Here is a 15314-nt window from a genome sequence, read left to right as displayed (position 1 = left end):
TTGCAGGTGACATTTAAGTATCCCAGTCAGGTCCAGTCACCATGAAGTCTTTCTCAGATTCTGAACACAAGGTAGCTATTTCTTTCCATCCTCATTTTCTGTTTCTTGTAGGATAGAGAGGAGACCCTATAACAAGTCTCTGCACAAAGAACATTCACTTAAGAGGTCTGCTTTGTCAGTAATTAGCTATAAACCATTGGAAAAGTAACTTAAGCCCAGTTTTCTTATCTATTAAGCAGAGTGTTTCTTCAGCCTGATCTTGTTTCCTCTCAGCTCCCAAAATGATGATGCTGTGACCTCATGTCTGTATGGGCAGGCCGCGTCACATCTCTGTGTGGGCAGGCCGTGTCACATTTCTGTCTTTGCGGTTCTGTCCCCTTGCCCTCTCTGAAGAACAGTCTCCTATGCATGTATCCTTCAGGTCCAGACTCCTGTCTTACTTCCTCACTGATGTCTACCCCAAATCCCCAGGGCAGGTTAAGATGCTTGGTCCCATGGGCTTCACTCATTTATTCACAGACATTTATTGAGCCTCTGCTCTACATAGGCCGAGTTGTGGGTGCACTGGATACCTTAGTGTTGAAGACAAACATAGTCCCTGCCCTCAGAGTTGACAGTCTCAGAGAATACAGTCATCACAGCAGTGACCATGGTGGTGCTTACTGCAGAGGAAACACAGGGAGCTCTGGGCGTGTATGATGGGGGGTCGTCGTCGAACCTAGAGGCATCAGGAAGGCCTGCTGAGGAACTGACGTCTACGCTGAATGCTGAACGATGGGTAGATGGCCGGGTTAAACAGAAGAGTATTTCAGGCAGAAGGAACATATTTTCATAAGCAAATTTGGGAAGGAATTTTAACATTAGGTAGTACTCACTGCCTGCCAGGCACTTTTTCTAAGTGCAGTATATACATTAACCTGTTTAATCTTTGCTATGAGCCTAGGAGGTAAATTCTATCTTCTACATTTTACTAGATAAGGACACTTAGAAATACAGAAGTAAATAACTGCTGGAGATCCCACAGCTAATAAGTGGCAGAGTCAGAATTTGAACCAATGTAGTTCGGCCCCAGTGTCTGTGCTCTTAATTACTGCATCAAAAAGCCTCTTATATTCATATATTCACAAAAATTTATATAAGTAGGTATAGGTATGTAAATGTACATGTATATATGTAAATACATGTGCATATGTAAATATATGCTCACGTGTACACATGTTGTACAAACGCGTGTGAGGAGTATATACACAGCTGGAGCGTGACCCATGAGAGAGAAAGTGGTATGAGGTAAGGTTGGAGAGTTAGGCAGGGACTAGGTCATGGAAGATCTCAGAAATCAGGTCATAGATTCTAGATACTATCTTTGGGTGATGGGAAGCTTAAACATGGAAAGTGCTGTAAAATAATGTTAACAGCCCAGGTTCAAATCCCACCTCTGCTACTCGCTACCTGTGCGATTTCGAGCAGGTTACTTCTCTGTTCCTCAGCTTTTTCATCCATAAAATAGGGATCATATTTCTGTCTACGCATAAGTTTAAGGAGTAAATAAGTTACTCTATGTAGTGTCTGGTGGAATGAAAGGAAATCCTAACATTGGCAATCAGATTTGCACTTTAACAAGATCCCTCTGCCTGTGGTGTAGTGAACGGATTCGAAGGAGCAAGAACAGAAGCAAGGAGATGATCTGGGAAGTTGCAGCAGTGATGCAGGCCCAGGTACACGAAGCAGATCACTCCCATACAGTGGTTGCTGAAAGCCCCGCTGCCAGGAACAGAGCCAACTTTGGGGTTTTCACTCAGGCACGTCATTTGTTTGTGGTCAAGTGTCCTGCCCCTGAAGGCAGTTGGTGCCTAGCTGCAGCCGGGCTGAGGTTCCTTTATACGGCGAGTGCCCAGCTCAGACTCAACCTAGATGCGCGCGGCTCCTGCCCTGCAGCAGCTTCTCTGTCTCCAGTGACTCCTGACACCTTCTCTGGGTCTCCAAGTTCATTAAGCCTTAATAGGCAGAGGTCCTGCCTCGGTTAAGAGTTCAGTTCTTTCTTACCATCACATTACAAGTGTTAGGACTGTCCAGAGGCTGAATCTCCCAAGACACAGAGGCATCAGGTCTGAGCAGTCAGTCGCCTTTATGAGGCTTTGGATGAAACATTATCCTAACTCACACTGTTGGATCCTCTTTCTTTCTGGTGATCGTGTACAACCACTGGGGCCAGCCAGTTCTTTCTGGGCTTGATTTAGGACCTGATTTTCCCAGAAATGTCTGTCTTAGTCGTGCTCCCATATATCCTAGTCAGATATCTCATGACCAAGAGAATAATTGCAGGTGACCTAAAGTCGTCAGTGTTTGCAATAGTTCTAGTAAAAGTGTGGCCAAGGGTTTTTTTGTTTTTTGGGGTCTTTTTCTCTTGTATCCCATGCAGCTGGGGAAAGTCATTCTAACCAGAGTAAGAATTTGATAAGTATAAACAATAACTTTTCCCTGGTAAACAGTATCTGACAAAACTAGTCTGAGGTTTAAGACTCTCTGCTTACCTTCTCCTGTGAGATGAACATTCTAGTAACAGGACACGGCTACTAAGCTACATTCAAATGAGTACTGTCTGCATTCTGCACTGACCTTGAAAGTTATATCCATAGCACAATAATGTTGTCCCTGTTCAAAATTTTCTGAACCTGCTCTGTGTTCTTTTGAATGTTTTTAGCGGTAACAGATACTTATCCCTTTTAAGAATAGTTCTGATTTTTTTAAAGAGCTAAAATTCTTTTCAAAGCCATGTCTTATAAATGTAAAGGCCAGTACGGCTGGAGAAATACCATTTTAATAAAAACAAACTCCCAGCTATAAAGGGGTGAGAGTTTTTCAATACAAAATGAGATAATTCCTACAGAGGAAATGCCCTGGGCAATGGCAGAATCATTAGAGTGTGTGTAGCCTCCCATGGTAGTAACTTTGAGGAACAGCCTTCATCTTAGTACCATGTCTGTTCAGAAACAAAATCAGTCATACTGTCTCAGTAGTTACATTGTTTTGCATTCAGATAGTGTCATATAGCATGGGAAGATTGAGAAGGAAGATATTTTGGAAAATATTTAAATTTCAAAGGTTCTTTCTGAAGAAGTGATCATGTGAAGCCATTATGAATTGAAATTTGACCTTTTTTGTTATATTTTTGTAAAGCATAAGGCTATTGTTTCTTACAGGTTGCTTTATTGTTTGTTCAATAATCTTGGTATTTAAATCATTATGTCTGATTTCAAGTGGCAAAATTTGTTAGGGCTTTTATTCGCTGGCTTTTTGTTTGCAGACCAGTTCAGCACATTATAATGAGCATGATAAATTAACTTCCCTAAGAATATTGTTAAACAAGTGAAAAAAAATAAAATCAATTACTTTCCTGAACTTTTATACTTAATGATGAAATAAGTAAAGGCACATAAAATGTGCTATCAACAAGGTAGTATTCCAATAAATAGTAAATTAGATTCCAGTGTCTGGACATTAGGCCAAAAGCTAAACTTAATTTTTTAAAGTGTGTAATAAATCTTGTCTTATTGAGCACTTTGGGTTCCAGCCACTTCTGGCCAGTTATTGATCATGTGGATATATTGCGTTTGTTTGCCCATAATGGTGTTTTGTGTTGCATAAGCTAAATGTTTCATCTATTTATTTCCTGCTTGTCTTCACGGTTGCTTGATTTTATTTTTCATCGTTTTCTGCTCATAAAGACACTTGAGAAAGAGCAATTTAAATATTCTCTTACTTCCAGCTTTTCTTCTTTAAACAAAGCTACTAAAATAAGGACACATGGAGTTATAAAGACCTGGATGAAGGCAGTGGTGGCCAAACTTTAAGGAAATAACAGATGCAAAAACTATTATAAAAGACTCCCATAGGTGTCAAATAAATTATGTGATATTTAAGCTTCTATTTAAAAACATAAGTGAAAGCCTTGTTTTGACTTTTACCCTGGTCATTTGGCTCACATATATTTAGTTAGATCTTATTGTTTAGCTCTTAATATACTAGGTGCTTGACTTAAACATTCTGTTCTTGCTCTCAGTTCTTTGAGTTGGAGATGGAAGACCTGTGGAATCCCAGTCCAAGCTAGCTGTGCAGACGATCACTGAGATACAATTCGGTTCACACATCATAAAATTTGCCCATTTAAAGTGTGCAATTCAGTGTGTTTAGTATATTCCCAGTTGTGTAAGCATTACCAAAATTAATTTTAGAACATTTTCATCACCCAAAGAAGAAATCCTCTCCCCTCTGGCTATCATTCCCTAATTGCCCTATTCCCCTCCCTCCCAGCCCTAGGCAACCACTAAACTACTTTTTGACTGTAGATTTGCCTGTTCTAGACATTTCATGTAAATGGAATCATACAAAAGGTGATCTTTCGTAACTGGCTTCTTTCACTTAGGATAGCATTTTCAAGGATCATCCATGTTGTAACCTGCATCAGTATTTCATTAATTTTTTTTAGATATTGATTGATTGATTGCTCTGTTGGGTCTTCGTTGCTGCACGCGGGCTTTCTCTGGTTGCAGCGAGCGGGGGCTGCTCTTCGTTGCGGTGCGCGGGCTTCTCGTGGTGGCTTCTCTCGTTGCGGAGCACGGGCTCTAGGCACGCGGGCTTCAGTAGTTGTGGCTCGCGGGCTCTAGAGCGCAGGCTCAGTAGTTGTGGTGCACGGGCTTAGTTGCTCCGCAGCATGTGGGATCATCCCTGACCAGGGATCGAACCCGTGTCCCCTGCATTGGCAGGCAGATTCTTAACCACTGTGCCACCAGGGAAGTCCCTATTTCATTACTTTTTATTGCCAGAAAATATTCCATTGTGTGGATGTATACTACATTTTATTTATCCATTGATCACTTGATGGACATTTGGATTGTTTCCACTTCTTAGCTATTATGAATAATGCTGTTATGAACATTCATGTACAAGTTTTTGTCTAGACGTAGGTTTTCATCTATCTTGGGTATATACCTAGAAGAACTGCTGGATCACGTAGTAACTCTGTGTTTAACCATTTGGGGAACTGCCAGACTGTTTTCCACAGTGGCTGCACCATTTTCCCACCAGCAGTGCATGAGTTTTCCAATTGCTCCACATCCCTATCAACACTTGTTATCAGTCTTTTTGATTATAGCCATCCTAGTGGGTATGAAGTGTTATCTTGAAGTTTTGATTTGCAATCCCCTGATGACTAATGACATTATCTTTTCATGTGATAACACTGATTATCTATATTGGCAATCTGTATATATTCTGTGAAGAAATGTCTACTCAGATCTTTTGTCCATTTTTAATTGGGTTGTTTGTCTTACTGAGTTGTAGGAGTTCCTTATATATTCTAGATACAAATCTATTATCAAATATGATTTGTAAATATTTTCTTCCATTTTGAGGGTACCCTCTTCACTTTATTGATAGATCTTTTGAAGCACAATTTTTTTTAATTTTGAGGAAGTCCAATTTATCTATTTTTTCGGTTACTTGTACTTTGCTATCATATCTAAGAAATTATTGTCAAATCCAAGGTCATAATGATGTTTTCTGTAAAAATAGTTTTGTAGTTTTAACTCTTAATTTATGTCTGTGATCTGTTTTAATTTTTATATATGGCATGAGGTAGGGATTAAACTTTGTTCTTTTGCATATAGATGTCCAGTTGTCTCAATACCATTTGTTTACTCATTTCCTCATTGATTGTTTTTGGCACCCTTGTTGAAATGAGTTAACTGTAAGTATGAGAATTTATTTTTGGATTTTCAGTTTTATTCCATTGCCTATACTTATGCCAGTATCACACTGTCTTAATTATTGTAGCTTTGTACTAAGTTTGAAATCTGGAAGTGTGAGTCCTCCAAATTTGTTCTCCTTTTGCAAGATTATTTTGGCTGTTCTGGGTCTCTTGAATTTCCATATGAATTTTAAGATCAGCTTGTCAATTTCTGTAAGCCAGCTGGGAGTTTCATAGTGATTGCATTGAATCTATAGATTTATTCGGGGAGTATTGTCATCGTAATATTTAGTCTATCAATCCATTTATAGGGGATGTCTTTCAATGGTGTTTTGTAATTTTCAAAGTGTAAATATTGCATTTTTTTGGTTAAATTTACTCCTAAGCTTTTTATTCTTTCTGATGCTCTTTTAAATGGACTTATTTTTTTAATTTATCTTAGATTGCTCATTGCTACTATATAGAAATACAAGTGGGTTTTACATATTGATCTTGTATCCTACAACCTTGCCCAACTCATTAGTTCCAACAGTTTTTTAGTGCTTTCCTTAGAATTTTCAATATACAAGATCTTGTAATCTATGAATAAAGGTGGGTCTACTTTGTCCTTTCCTATATGGATGCATTTTCTTTTTCTTGCCAAGTTGCCTAGCTGGAACCTTCAATATTCTGTTGAATAAAAGTGGTGAGAGTGGATATCTTTCTCTTGCTCCTAATCTTAGGGGGAAAGCTTTCAGTCTTCATTAAGTATGATGTTAGATGTAGTTTTTTCATACATGCCCTTTATTCAGGTTGAAGAAGTTAATTTCTGTTCCTAGTTTGTGTGTTTTTTTTTTTTTATCATGAAGGGGTGTTGGATTTTGTCACTTTATTTTTCCTGTGTATGTTGAGACATATGGTTTTTGTCCTTTATTCTGTTAATATATAGTGTCCTCCATTAGTTGATTTTCTGATGCTGAGTCAATCCTGCATTCCTGGAATAAGTCCCACCTCATTGTGTTGTATAACCCTTTTTATATGCTGCCAGGTTAGGGTTTTTAATATTTTTGCTGAGGATGTTTATTTTCTTAAGAGATGTTGCTTTGTGTTTTTCTTCTGATATTTTTGTCTGGCTTTGGTACCAGGATCATATTGGTCTCATAGAATAAGTTAGGAAGTATTCTCTTGTAAGTTTTGGAAGACTGAATAATTGGTATTAATTCTTTTGTAAATGTTTGGTAGAATTCACCAGTGCATCCGTCTAGACCTAGGCTTTTCTTTTTATGCAGCTTTTTAAAAATTACTAATCTCTTGTTAAAAATGTCTTCACATTTTTCTATTCTGTCTTGAGTCAATTTATGTAATTTGTGTCTCTCTAGGAATTTGTCCATTTCATCTAAGTGATCTAATTCATTGGCATACAGTTGTCTGCAGTATTCTCTAATAATCCTTTTATTTCTGGAAGGTTAGTAGTAATGGCCTCTTTCACACCAGATTTTAGGAATTTGAGGTTGTTTTTGTTTCTTTTGGTGAATCCAGTTTTATCCATTTTGTTGATCTCTTCAAAGAACCAATTTTTGATTTCATTTTTTTTCTCTATCATTTTTCTATTCTGTTTCATTAATTTCCATTGTAATCTATTATTTCCTTCCTTCTGCTTGCTTTGGCTTGCCCTTGATGCTTTTTCTATTGTCTTAAGTTAAATTATTGAAATCTTCATTTTTAATATAGGTGTTTACAGCTCTAAATTTCCTCTAAGTATAGCTTTACCTACATCCCATAAATTTGCTATGTTGTATCTTCATTCTCATTCATCTCAAAGTAATTTTTAATTTCCCTTGTGATTTCTTCTTTGATTCATTGGTTATTTAGGAGTGTGTTAATTTCTATCTACTTATGAATTTTCCAAGTTTCTTTCTATTATTGATTTCTAGTATCACTGCATTGTGTTCAGAGGACATACTTTATATGATTTAAATCCACTGAAGGTTATTGATGCTTGTTTTATGATCTAACGTATGTTCTCTCCTGGAGAATGTTCTATGTGAACTTGAGAAGAATGTATATTATGTTGTTGGGTAGATTGTCCTAAGACATGTTAGAACTAGTTCATTTATAGAATTGCTACAGTCTTCCAGGATTTTGTTCTTCCCATTATTAAATTATATATTCAAGTCTCCAACTATTATAGTTGAATTGTCTATTTCTCCTTCATTTCTGTCAGTTTGTTTTTCATGTATTTTAAGGCTCTGTTCATTGCATATGCATTTATAATTGTTACATCCTCCTGATGGATTGACCCTTTTATCATTATAAAATGTCCCTCTTCATCTTTAGTTATATTGTTTTAAAATTTCTTTTGTCTGATATTAGTATATATTTGTCTCATATTAGTATAGCCCTATGAGCTTTCTTATGGTTGCTGTTTGCATGATAAATCTTTTTCCATCCTTTTTTTGAAATATTACATTTATTTTAATACAAATTCTCTTACATATATAGATTGTTTTATTGATTTTTGTCTATTTTCATGCTGGTTCTACACTATTTTAACACTTTCAATTTTTAAGTGAATTTAAAAATTTTTTTATTGCAGTATAGTTGACTTACAATGTTGTGTTAGTTTCTGCTGTACTGCAAAGTGAATCAGTTATACATACACATATATATACTCTTTAGATTCTTTTCCCCTGTAGACCATTACAGAGTATTGAGTAGAGTTCCCTGTGCTATACAGTAGGTCCTTATTAGTTATTTTATATATAGTAGTGTGTATATGTAAATCCCAATCTCCCAACTTATCTCTTCCCTCCCCTTACCCCCTGGTAACCATAAGTTTGTTTTCTACATCTGTAACTCTATTTCTGTTTTGTAGATAAATTCATTTGTACCTGTTTTTAGATTCCACATGTGAGTGATACCATATAATATTTTTTCTCTGTCTTACTTCACTCAGTATGACAGGCTCTAGGTCCATCCATGTTGCTGCAAATGACATTATTTTGTTCTTTTTTATGACTGAGTAATACTCCATTGTATATATGTACCACATCTTCTTTATCCATTCCTCTGTTGATGGATATTTAGGTTGCTTCCATGTCCTGGCCATTGTAAATAGTGCTGCAATGAACATTGGGGGTGCATGTATCTTTTCAAATTATGGTTTTCTCTAGATATATGCCCAGGAGTGGGATTGCTGGATCATATGGTAGCTCTATTTTTAGTTTTTTAAGGAACCTCCACACTGTTCTCCATAGTGGCTGTACCAATTTACATTCCTACCAACAGTGCAACAGGTTTCCCTTTTCTCCACACCCTCTCCAGCATTTGTTTGTAGATTTTTTGATGATGGCCATTCTGACTGGTGTGAGATGATACCTCATTGTACTTTTGATTTGCATTTCTCTAATAATTAGTGATATTGAGAATCTTTTCATGTGTTTATTGGCCATCTGTATGTCTTTTTGGAGAAATGTCTATTTAGATCTTCAGCCCATTTTTTGATCGGGTTGTTTGCTTTTTTGATATTGAGCTGCTTGTATATTTTGGAGATTAATCCCATGTCAGTTGCTTCATTTGCAAATATTTTCTCCCATTCTGAGGGTTGTCTTTTCTTTTTACAGTTCCCTTTACTATACAAAAGCTTTTAATTAGGTCCCATTTATTTTTGTTTTTATTTTCATTACTCTAGGAGGTGGATCAAAAAAGATTTTGCTGTGATTTATGTCAGAGTGGTTTTTTTTTAAGATTTTTTTGATATGGACCATTTTTAAAGTCTTTATTGAATTTGTTACAATATTACTTCTGTTTTATGTTTTGGTTTTTTTGGCTGTGAGGCATGTAGGATCTTAGTTACCCAACCAGGGATTGAACTGGCACCCCCTACATTGGAAGGTGAAGTCTTAACCACTGGACTGCCAGGGAAGTCCACCAAAGAGTGTTCTTCCTATGTTTTCCTCTAATAGTTTTATAGGATCTGGTCTTATATTTAGGTCTCTAAGCCATTTTAAGTTTATTTTTGTGTATGGTGTTAGGGAGTGTTCTAATTTCATTCGTTTACATGTAGCTGTCCAGTTTTCCCAGTGCTACTTATTGAAGAGACTGTCTTTTCTCCATTGTATATTCTTGCCTCCTTTGTCATTTTTTCCATCCTTTTAACCTTTTTGAATCTAAAGTGTATTCCTGTAGAAGTATATAGTTGGATCTTGTTTTTATCTAGTCTGACAGTCTCTCTGTTTGGACTTTTTAAACCATTCACACTTAATGGTATTATTGACATAGTTGGATTTACTTCTGCCATTTTACTTTTATTCTATATGTCTGTCATTTCTGTTCCTCTATTCCTCTTTTACTTCTTTGCTTTGTGATATGTGAATATTTTCTAATTTAACATTTTAATTCCTTATAGTGAAAAAATCATTAATTTTTGAGTTATTTTCTTTGTAGTTATTTTAAGGCATATACATCTTAAGTTAGTATAAATCAGAGGTAGATTCTGATAAGTTAATTCCAGTGAGCTATAGAAAGACTACTCCCATATAGCTCTATTCCCTTTTCTCCCTTTTGTGCTATTATTATTATATATGCAACATCTAATAAGTTACAGTGACATAATTATTACTTTATATAATTTTATGTCACAGATATGAGAGGAATATAGCAGTTGTATATTTATAGCTTTTGTTACATTAACTTTCATTTTTACCATTTCTGTTTCTCATTTATTCTAAATCCTACGTTTCCTCAGCTATCAAACAGTATCAGCCAAAAGGATGGGGACCAGGTTCTGTGTATGGTTGTTAGTTTGTGCATGACACAACTAAGTTGCCATTCACATTGCAGATTTGTGTGTTTGAGAGTTTATTGGCAGATGGCCAAAAATGGACTTGTTCTAGTAATTTCAGTATATGAAGTTCAGTAAATTACAATTCTGTCCAATTAAACTTCCTGTGATGGTGAAGTATTCTATATCTGCATTTTCCAACATGGGAGTCAGTAATCACATGTGACTATTGAGCACTTGAACTGAATTTTTAATTTAAATTTATATTTAGTTTTAGATAACCACAGCTAAGGGCTCTCATAGTGGACAGTCAAGTTATAATCTCAGATTTCCCTCTTTCTTAATATTGTGATTAAACCTTGTAAAGTAGATTAAAAGAAAGAACCCCAAAATCAGTGCTGATAGTTTCATATGTTATAAAACTCATGGACTGAGCCACGGGAATATTTTTTTAAAGAAGTTGTTATATTTCTATCAGCCATCTAAAAACTCAAATGCAGATAGACAAAGATTTGATACAAACACACTTGTGTGGGGCATTGGCCAGGAGATGGGAAGTACACAGAGCACTTGGGGCACAGTGGGGGACCCCCCATACTCTGCATCTACATTTCACTGAATGCCATGCAAACAGCCAGTAAGGAGGAGAGGTTTTTTTTCTGCTTGTGAGAAATAAAGGAAAAGAAGAAATCTTCAAAGCTACAATTAGAAACATTTAGCTTATGCAGACAGCAATTGAGTAAAAGGAATGAAACCCATTCTGCTCTCCATAGCAAATTTTTCAAAGAGTGTACTTGTAAAAGTTTTTTACAGTCTCTTTCCTCATCGTCTTTGAAGTAAGGAGATAGAGGATCCTATTATCCTCACTTCTCAGTAAGGCATACCTTTTATTGTTTTCCATACATGTTTTTTCAGATATGTATTAATGAAAGCCAAGCTGCTTAGAGATATAAACAAAATGTCTCTGTGGGATAACAGCTTTCTTTTTCTTTTTTATTTATTTTTTTACAGAAATGTAGCTATTTAACTTTGGGTCAGTATATGTGAATGCCCATTATGGTTTTCCCTTCTCATATTGAGACATAGCAGTAAAATTATACACTGTTATTTGTCTCAGATAATGTAGTAACTATATCCCAGCTGCTTTCAGACTTCTGAAATCCTGTTACCATTTCAATATAATGAAAGCCTGCATTGCAAAGCCTCTGATATTTAACATTTCATTTTCTCTGGGGCCATGTCAACAGTATAATCAGGAACAAAAAGAAATTATAGTGTTCATCCCCAAACCATCATGGGATTAAAAAAAATACCTCTTTAGATTGATCTTAAAAATCATTTTCCCTCTGCAAGGGAAAACATGCTGCAAAGAGAAAAGTTAGAAGTCACATTAGCTTAATATTGTGAATAAGAATAAAGCCTACACATCAATTGAGTTTTCGCACAGGTGAATTAACGCTGCCTCATCCATTGGTCCCCAGGTCATAGATCTGTACTGGGGAATTGATGAAGATGAATGGGACAGCCCTGAGCTCCAGAAGACCCGCATGAAGCTGCTGGAGGATTGTTTGAAAACTTCTGCAGGTCCATGTTTTGTTGTGGGTATAAAAAACTTAATGCTTTCTACTATAGATGAATGTGAGAATTCTTGATCTGTGATTCTTAAGGGGCTTTTAGAATGGGGGAAAGAACCTTGCTTTTCTGTATTTATTTAAAATTCTTAAACTGTCTCCTTGCCCTCAATGTGTGAGGACAAAATCCTCCCCTTTCCATAAGAAGCACTGCAAATTAACCGTGAATGATTTGAAGTGGTAATCAAAGGGTTGACTTGGAGTTGACAACAATTTCCACAACACCTTGTGATCAGCAGTAAGGATTACTGTGTTAGTCCTCCAATAATTATCCTAATTTTCCTTATATTTTATCATGTAGTATTCCATCCTAGTATCTGTTTCTCAACATTAGAATTTCTGGCATATTTTTTTAAATACTGTGACAGAAACATTGTTAAAGTAAACCAAACATACGGTCTCAGATCCGCCAATAGAAATTGATAGCCTGTGGGAAAAAAATTGTTTTTGCAGTGATTTTCAGCTAGAGATGTTCAAGTGGAACATTATTATTAGTTTGTCATTATTTTCTAAAGAATATCCACTCCTCTGTGTAAACACAGTGGTGGTAAGAAGCAGGTCACTCTGTGGCAGGTGATGTGCAAAATCACTGCCTCCATTTAGCTGAAGAAAGACCTTATCCTGACTCCAAACAGCTCCTACCAATGGATAGGGAAGTTGGCCCTTTCGACACAGGATGTTCTGAGGCTGACGGATGACTGTTAAAATTACTAGTGAAGAAAATGTCAAATCTTTTATTGATACACTGAACCTAGCATTTAAATATGTTTTTAATATTTATTTGAATGTCCATCTATATTCAACTCCACGTAAGATGTAAAGTACATAAAGTCTCTATACTATTTTTAGTATGTGGATAAATTATTCATTTATCCACCAACTACTTACTGAATGCTGTTCTGTGCCAGGGGCTGCTCTTAGTGCTGGGGCAAGTTGACCCATATGAAATGGTCAATTTTTTTAGGCCAGGTTCTTATGATTTAATGTTAGAATTGAACCAAAAGGTAAGACTTTCTACCCTCATGGAGCTTGTGTCGTTATGTGGGGCTAAGAGGAGAGGGCAGGCAAAAATCAAAGAAATAAGTAAAATAAACAATAATCAGATGGTGACAAGAGCTGTGGAGGAAAATACAAAAAGGAAGGAGGAAAGGGAAGAGCAGTGAGGGGAGAGACTTCTTATTTTCCGTAGAGAAGGTCTCCCGGATAAGGTGACTAAGGAAGGGAGACGGGAGGAGGGACAGGGAAGAACCAACTGGATATTCCAGCTCAGAGCTTTCCAGGGAGAGGAGTGGGGAACATGCTGGGCACGTTTAGGGAACAGGAAGCAGGCGGGTGTGCCTCAAGCAGTGTGAGCAGAAGGGGAGAGTGTGGGAGTGGAGGCCACAGCATGGGGTTTGCCATCTTGAAGTTGGCTATAAAGATTTTACTTGCACTTTGACATGAGAAGCCGGAGTGCGTTGAGCAGAGGACTGAAGAGATCTGACTCATTTTAAAGCCTACAACTGCTGGTGGTCAGACAGAGGGCAGAGCATGAAGCAATCCATTAGAAAGCTAATGCAATATGCAAAACAAGAAGAATACATGGTTGGAGGTGGGTTGAAGAATGGACATCTAAAAACAGTATCTTGTGGTCTAAACAGACTGCAGAAAGTCCTAAAAGCCATACAGATATACAAAGAGCTAGTAGTGGAAGAGGAATTAAGACTTTTTCCCTGAGTCTGAGGATAGAACTAGGCCAGTGGGTAGAAATTACAAGGAGACAGATTTTTGCTCCAGGTGAAGGTGATAGAGGCTATAGCTTCCTCTCAGGTTTTGGGGTCACAGATCCCTGGGTCTGACTGACATGTCACAGCTGTGGGACACTGGAGGAACTTCTTTACTATTCTAAGTCTTGGCTTCCTTCTATAAAATGGAGATAATAGTTACTTGCCTCCTGGGGTCTTTCTGGGGGTGAAATAAATTTACAGGACACTTTTATAGTATCTCACATATAGTAACCCACAAAAGTGTTACTTATTTGTTGTTGTAATCATTATTTCTCAAAACTGTCTAAATTATGGGTGATGCACTCATTACAAAGTTGTCATCAAACTAGAGAATACAAATCACTCTGGCAGAGGTGCTGTAGGAGAGATTCAAACATTGGAAGACAAGTTAGACCGGATCCCATCATGCTTAGAAAGCCAGATTTAGGAAGCATAAAGAGCTATGTGTATGCCCTGGGGCATCTCTGTTGCTGTGATCTCCATAGCTTTATACTGATCCAGCCTCAGAAATTCAGGAATGGGAGAGACATTCTCCTTTTATCACCCTGTAGAGTGTCATACCCAAACTAAAATTAGTCATGGCCATTAATCCCTATAATTTGCTGGTAGGGGAATGAATAAAGACTTTCCAAGTTCATGCAGGCTCTGAGAGTAAAGGTTAACTGATTGATACAACATCAGTAACAACTTCACTGAGCTTAAACAAATCATTTATCCCTCCTTCCCTGTTACACGTTGAAACTCAAGGCAACCACGATAAAACCCTGTGGACAGAGTCAGGATTATTCACCCCAGTGATCCTAAATCACGGAAGGTTTATTTCACTGCTTATAGGAGAAAGTACACCTGTTACACGTTGAAACTCAAGGCAACCATGATAAAACCCTGTGGACAGAGTCAGGATTATTCACCCCAGTGATCCTAAATCACGGAAGGGTTATTTCACTGCTTATAGGAGAAAGTACGCCTCTCATGGCCTTTCCTGTTGTAACTACGGTAACAGCGGGCATATGTGTGTCGCTTTTGAGCTCTGGTTTCCTTGCCCACTGCTCCCTTGTGACATTTCTGCAAGTCATGATGACCCCCTGGGCTGCAAAGCATGGCATATTACTTCCCCTAATGCTGAAGTGTTTGTTTGGCAAGAAAATTCACCATTGCTGAATGAAAAAAATGTTTTTATATCTTCAAAGCCTTCACAGATATTAGCCCTTATGTTAGTTACAAATTCATTACCAAACAAAGCTTTCATTTTAAGTACCCAGGGGATCAAAGTCCAAAGGGAAACATAAGCGTTGTATGCACATGGCTCTTTTCAACTTCATTTCCTAAAAGTTGTCCTTTGAGATATGGCCTGAGGTCCTAGAGACACGCAGGCTGTGCCTGCTAATCCCAGACAATTCTTTGTACGC

At 37.2% G+C, this 15314-nt stretch overlaps 1 protein-coding gene across 1 annotated transcript in view; it reads left to right on the top strand.

The window, feature by feature from the left end:
- Positions 1-15314, top strand: part of NWD2 (NACHT and WD repeat domain containing 2) — a 187764-nt gene that overhangs the window by 86763 nt on the left and 85687 nt on the right. The window contains exon 3 of the mRNA XM_007178834.3: positions 11990-12106. Coding sequence (XP_007178896.2) covers positions 11990-12106 — 117 coding nt within the window. The remainder of the gene's footprint in view (positions 1-11989; positions 12107-15314) is intronic.

The sequence above is a fragment of the Balaenoptera acutorostrata genome, chromosome 5, assembly GCF_949987535.1.
Source record: "Balaenoptera acutorostrata chromosome 5, mBalAcu1.1, whole genome shotgun sequence".
NCBI lineage: Eukaryota > Metazoa > Chordata > Mammalia > Artiodactyla > Balaenopteridae > Balaenoptera > Balaenoptera acutorostrata.
Note: the sequence above shows the minus strand (reverse complement) of the source record. Positions and strands in the feature narration are given on the sequence as shown.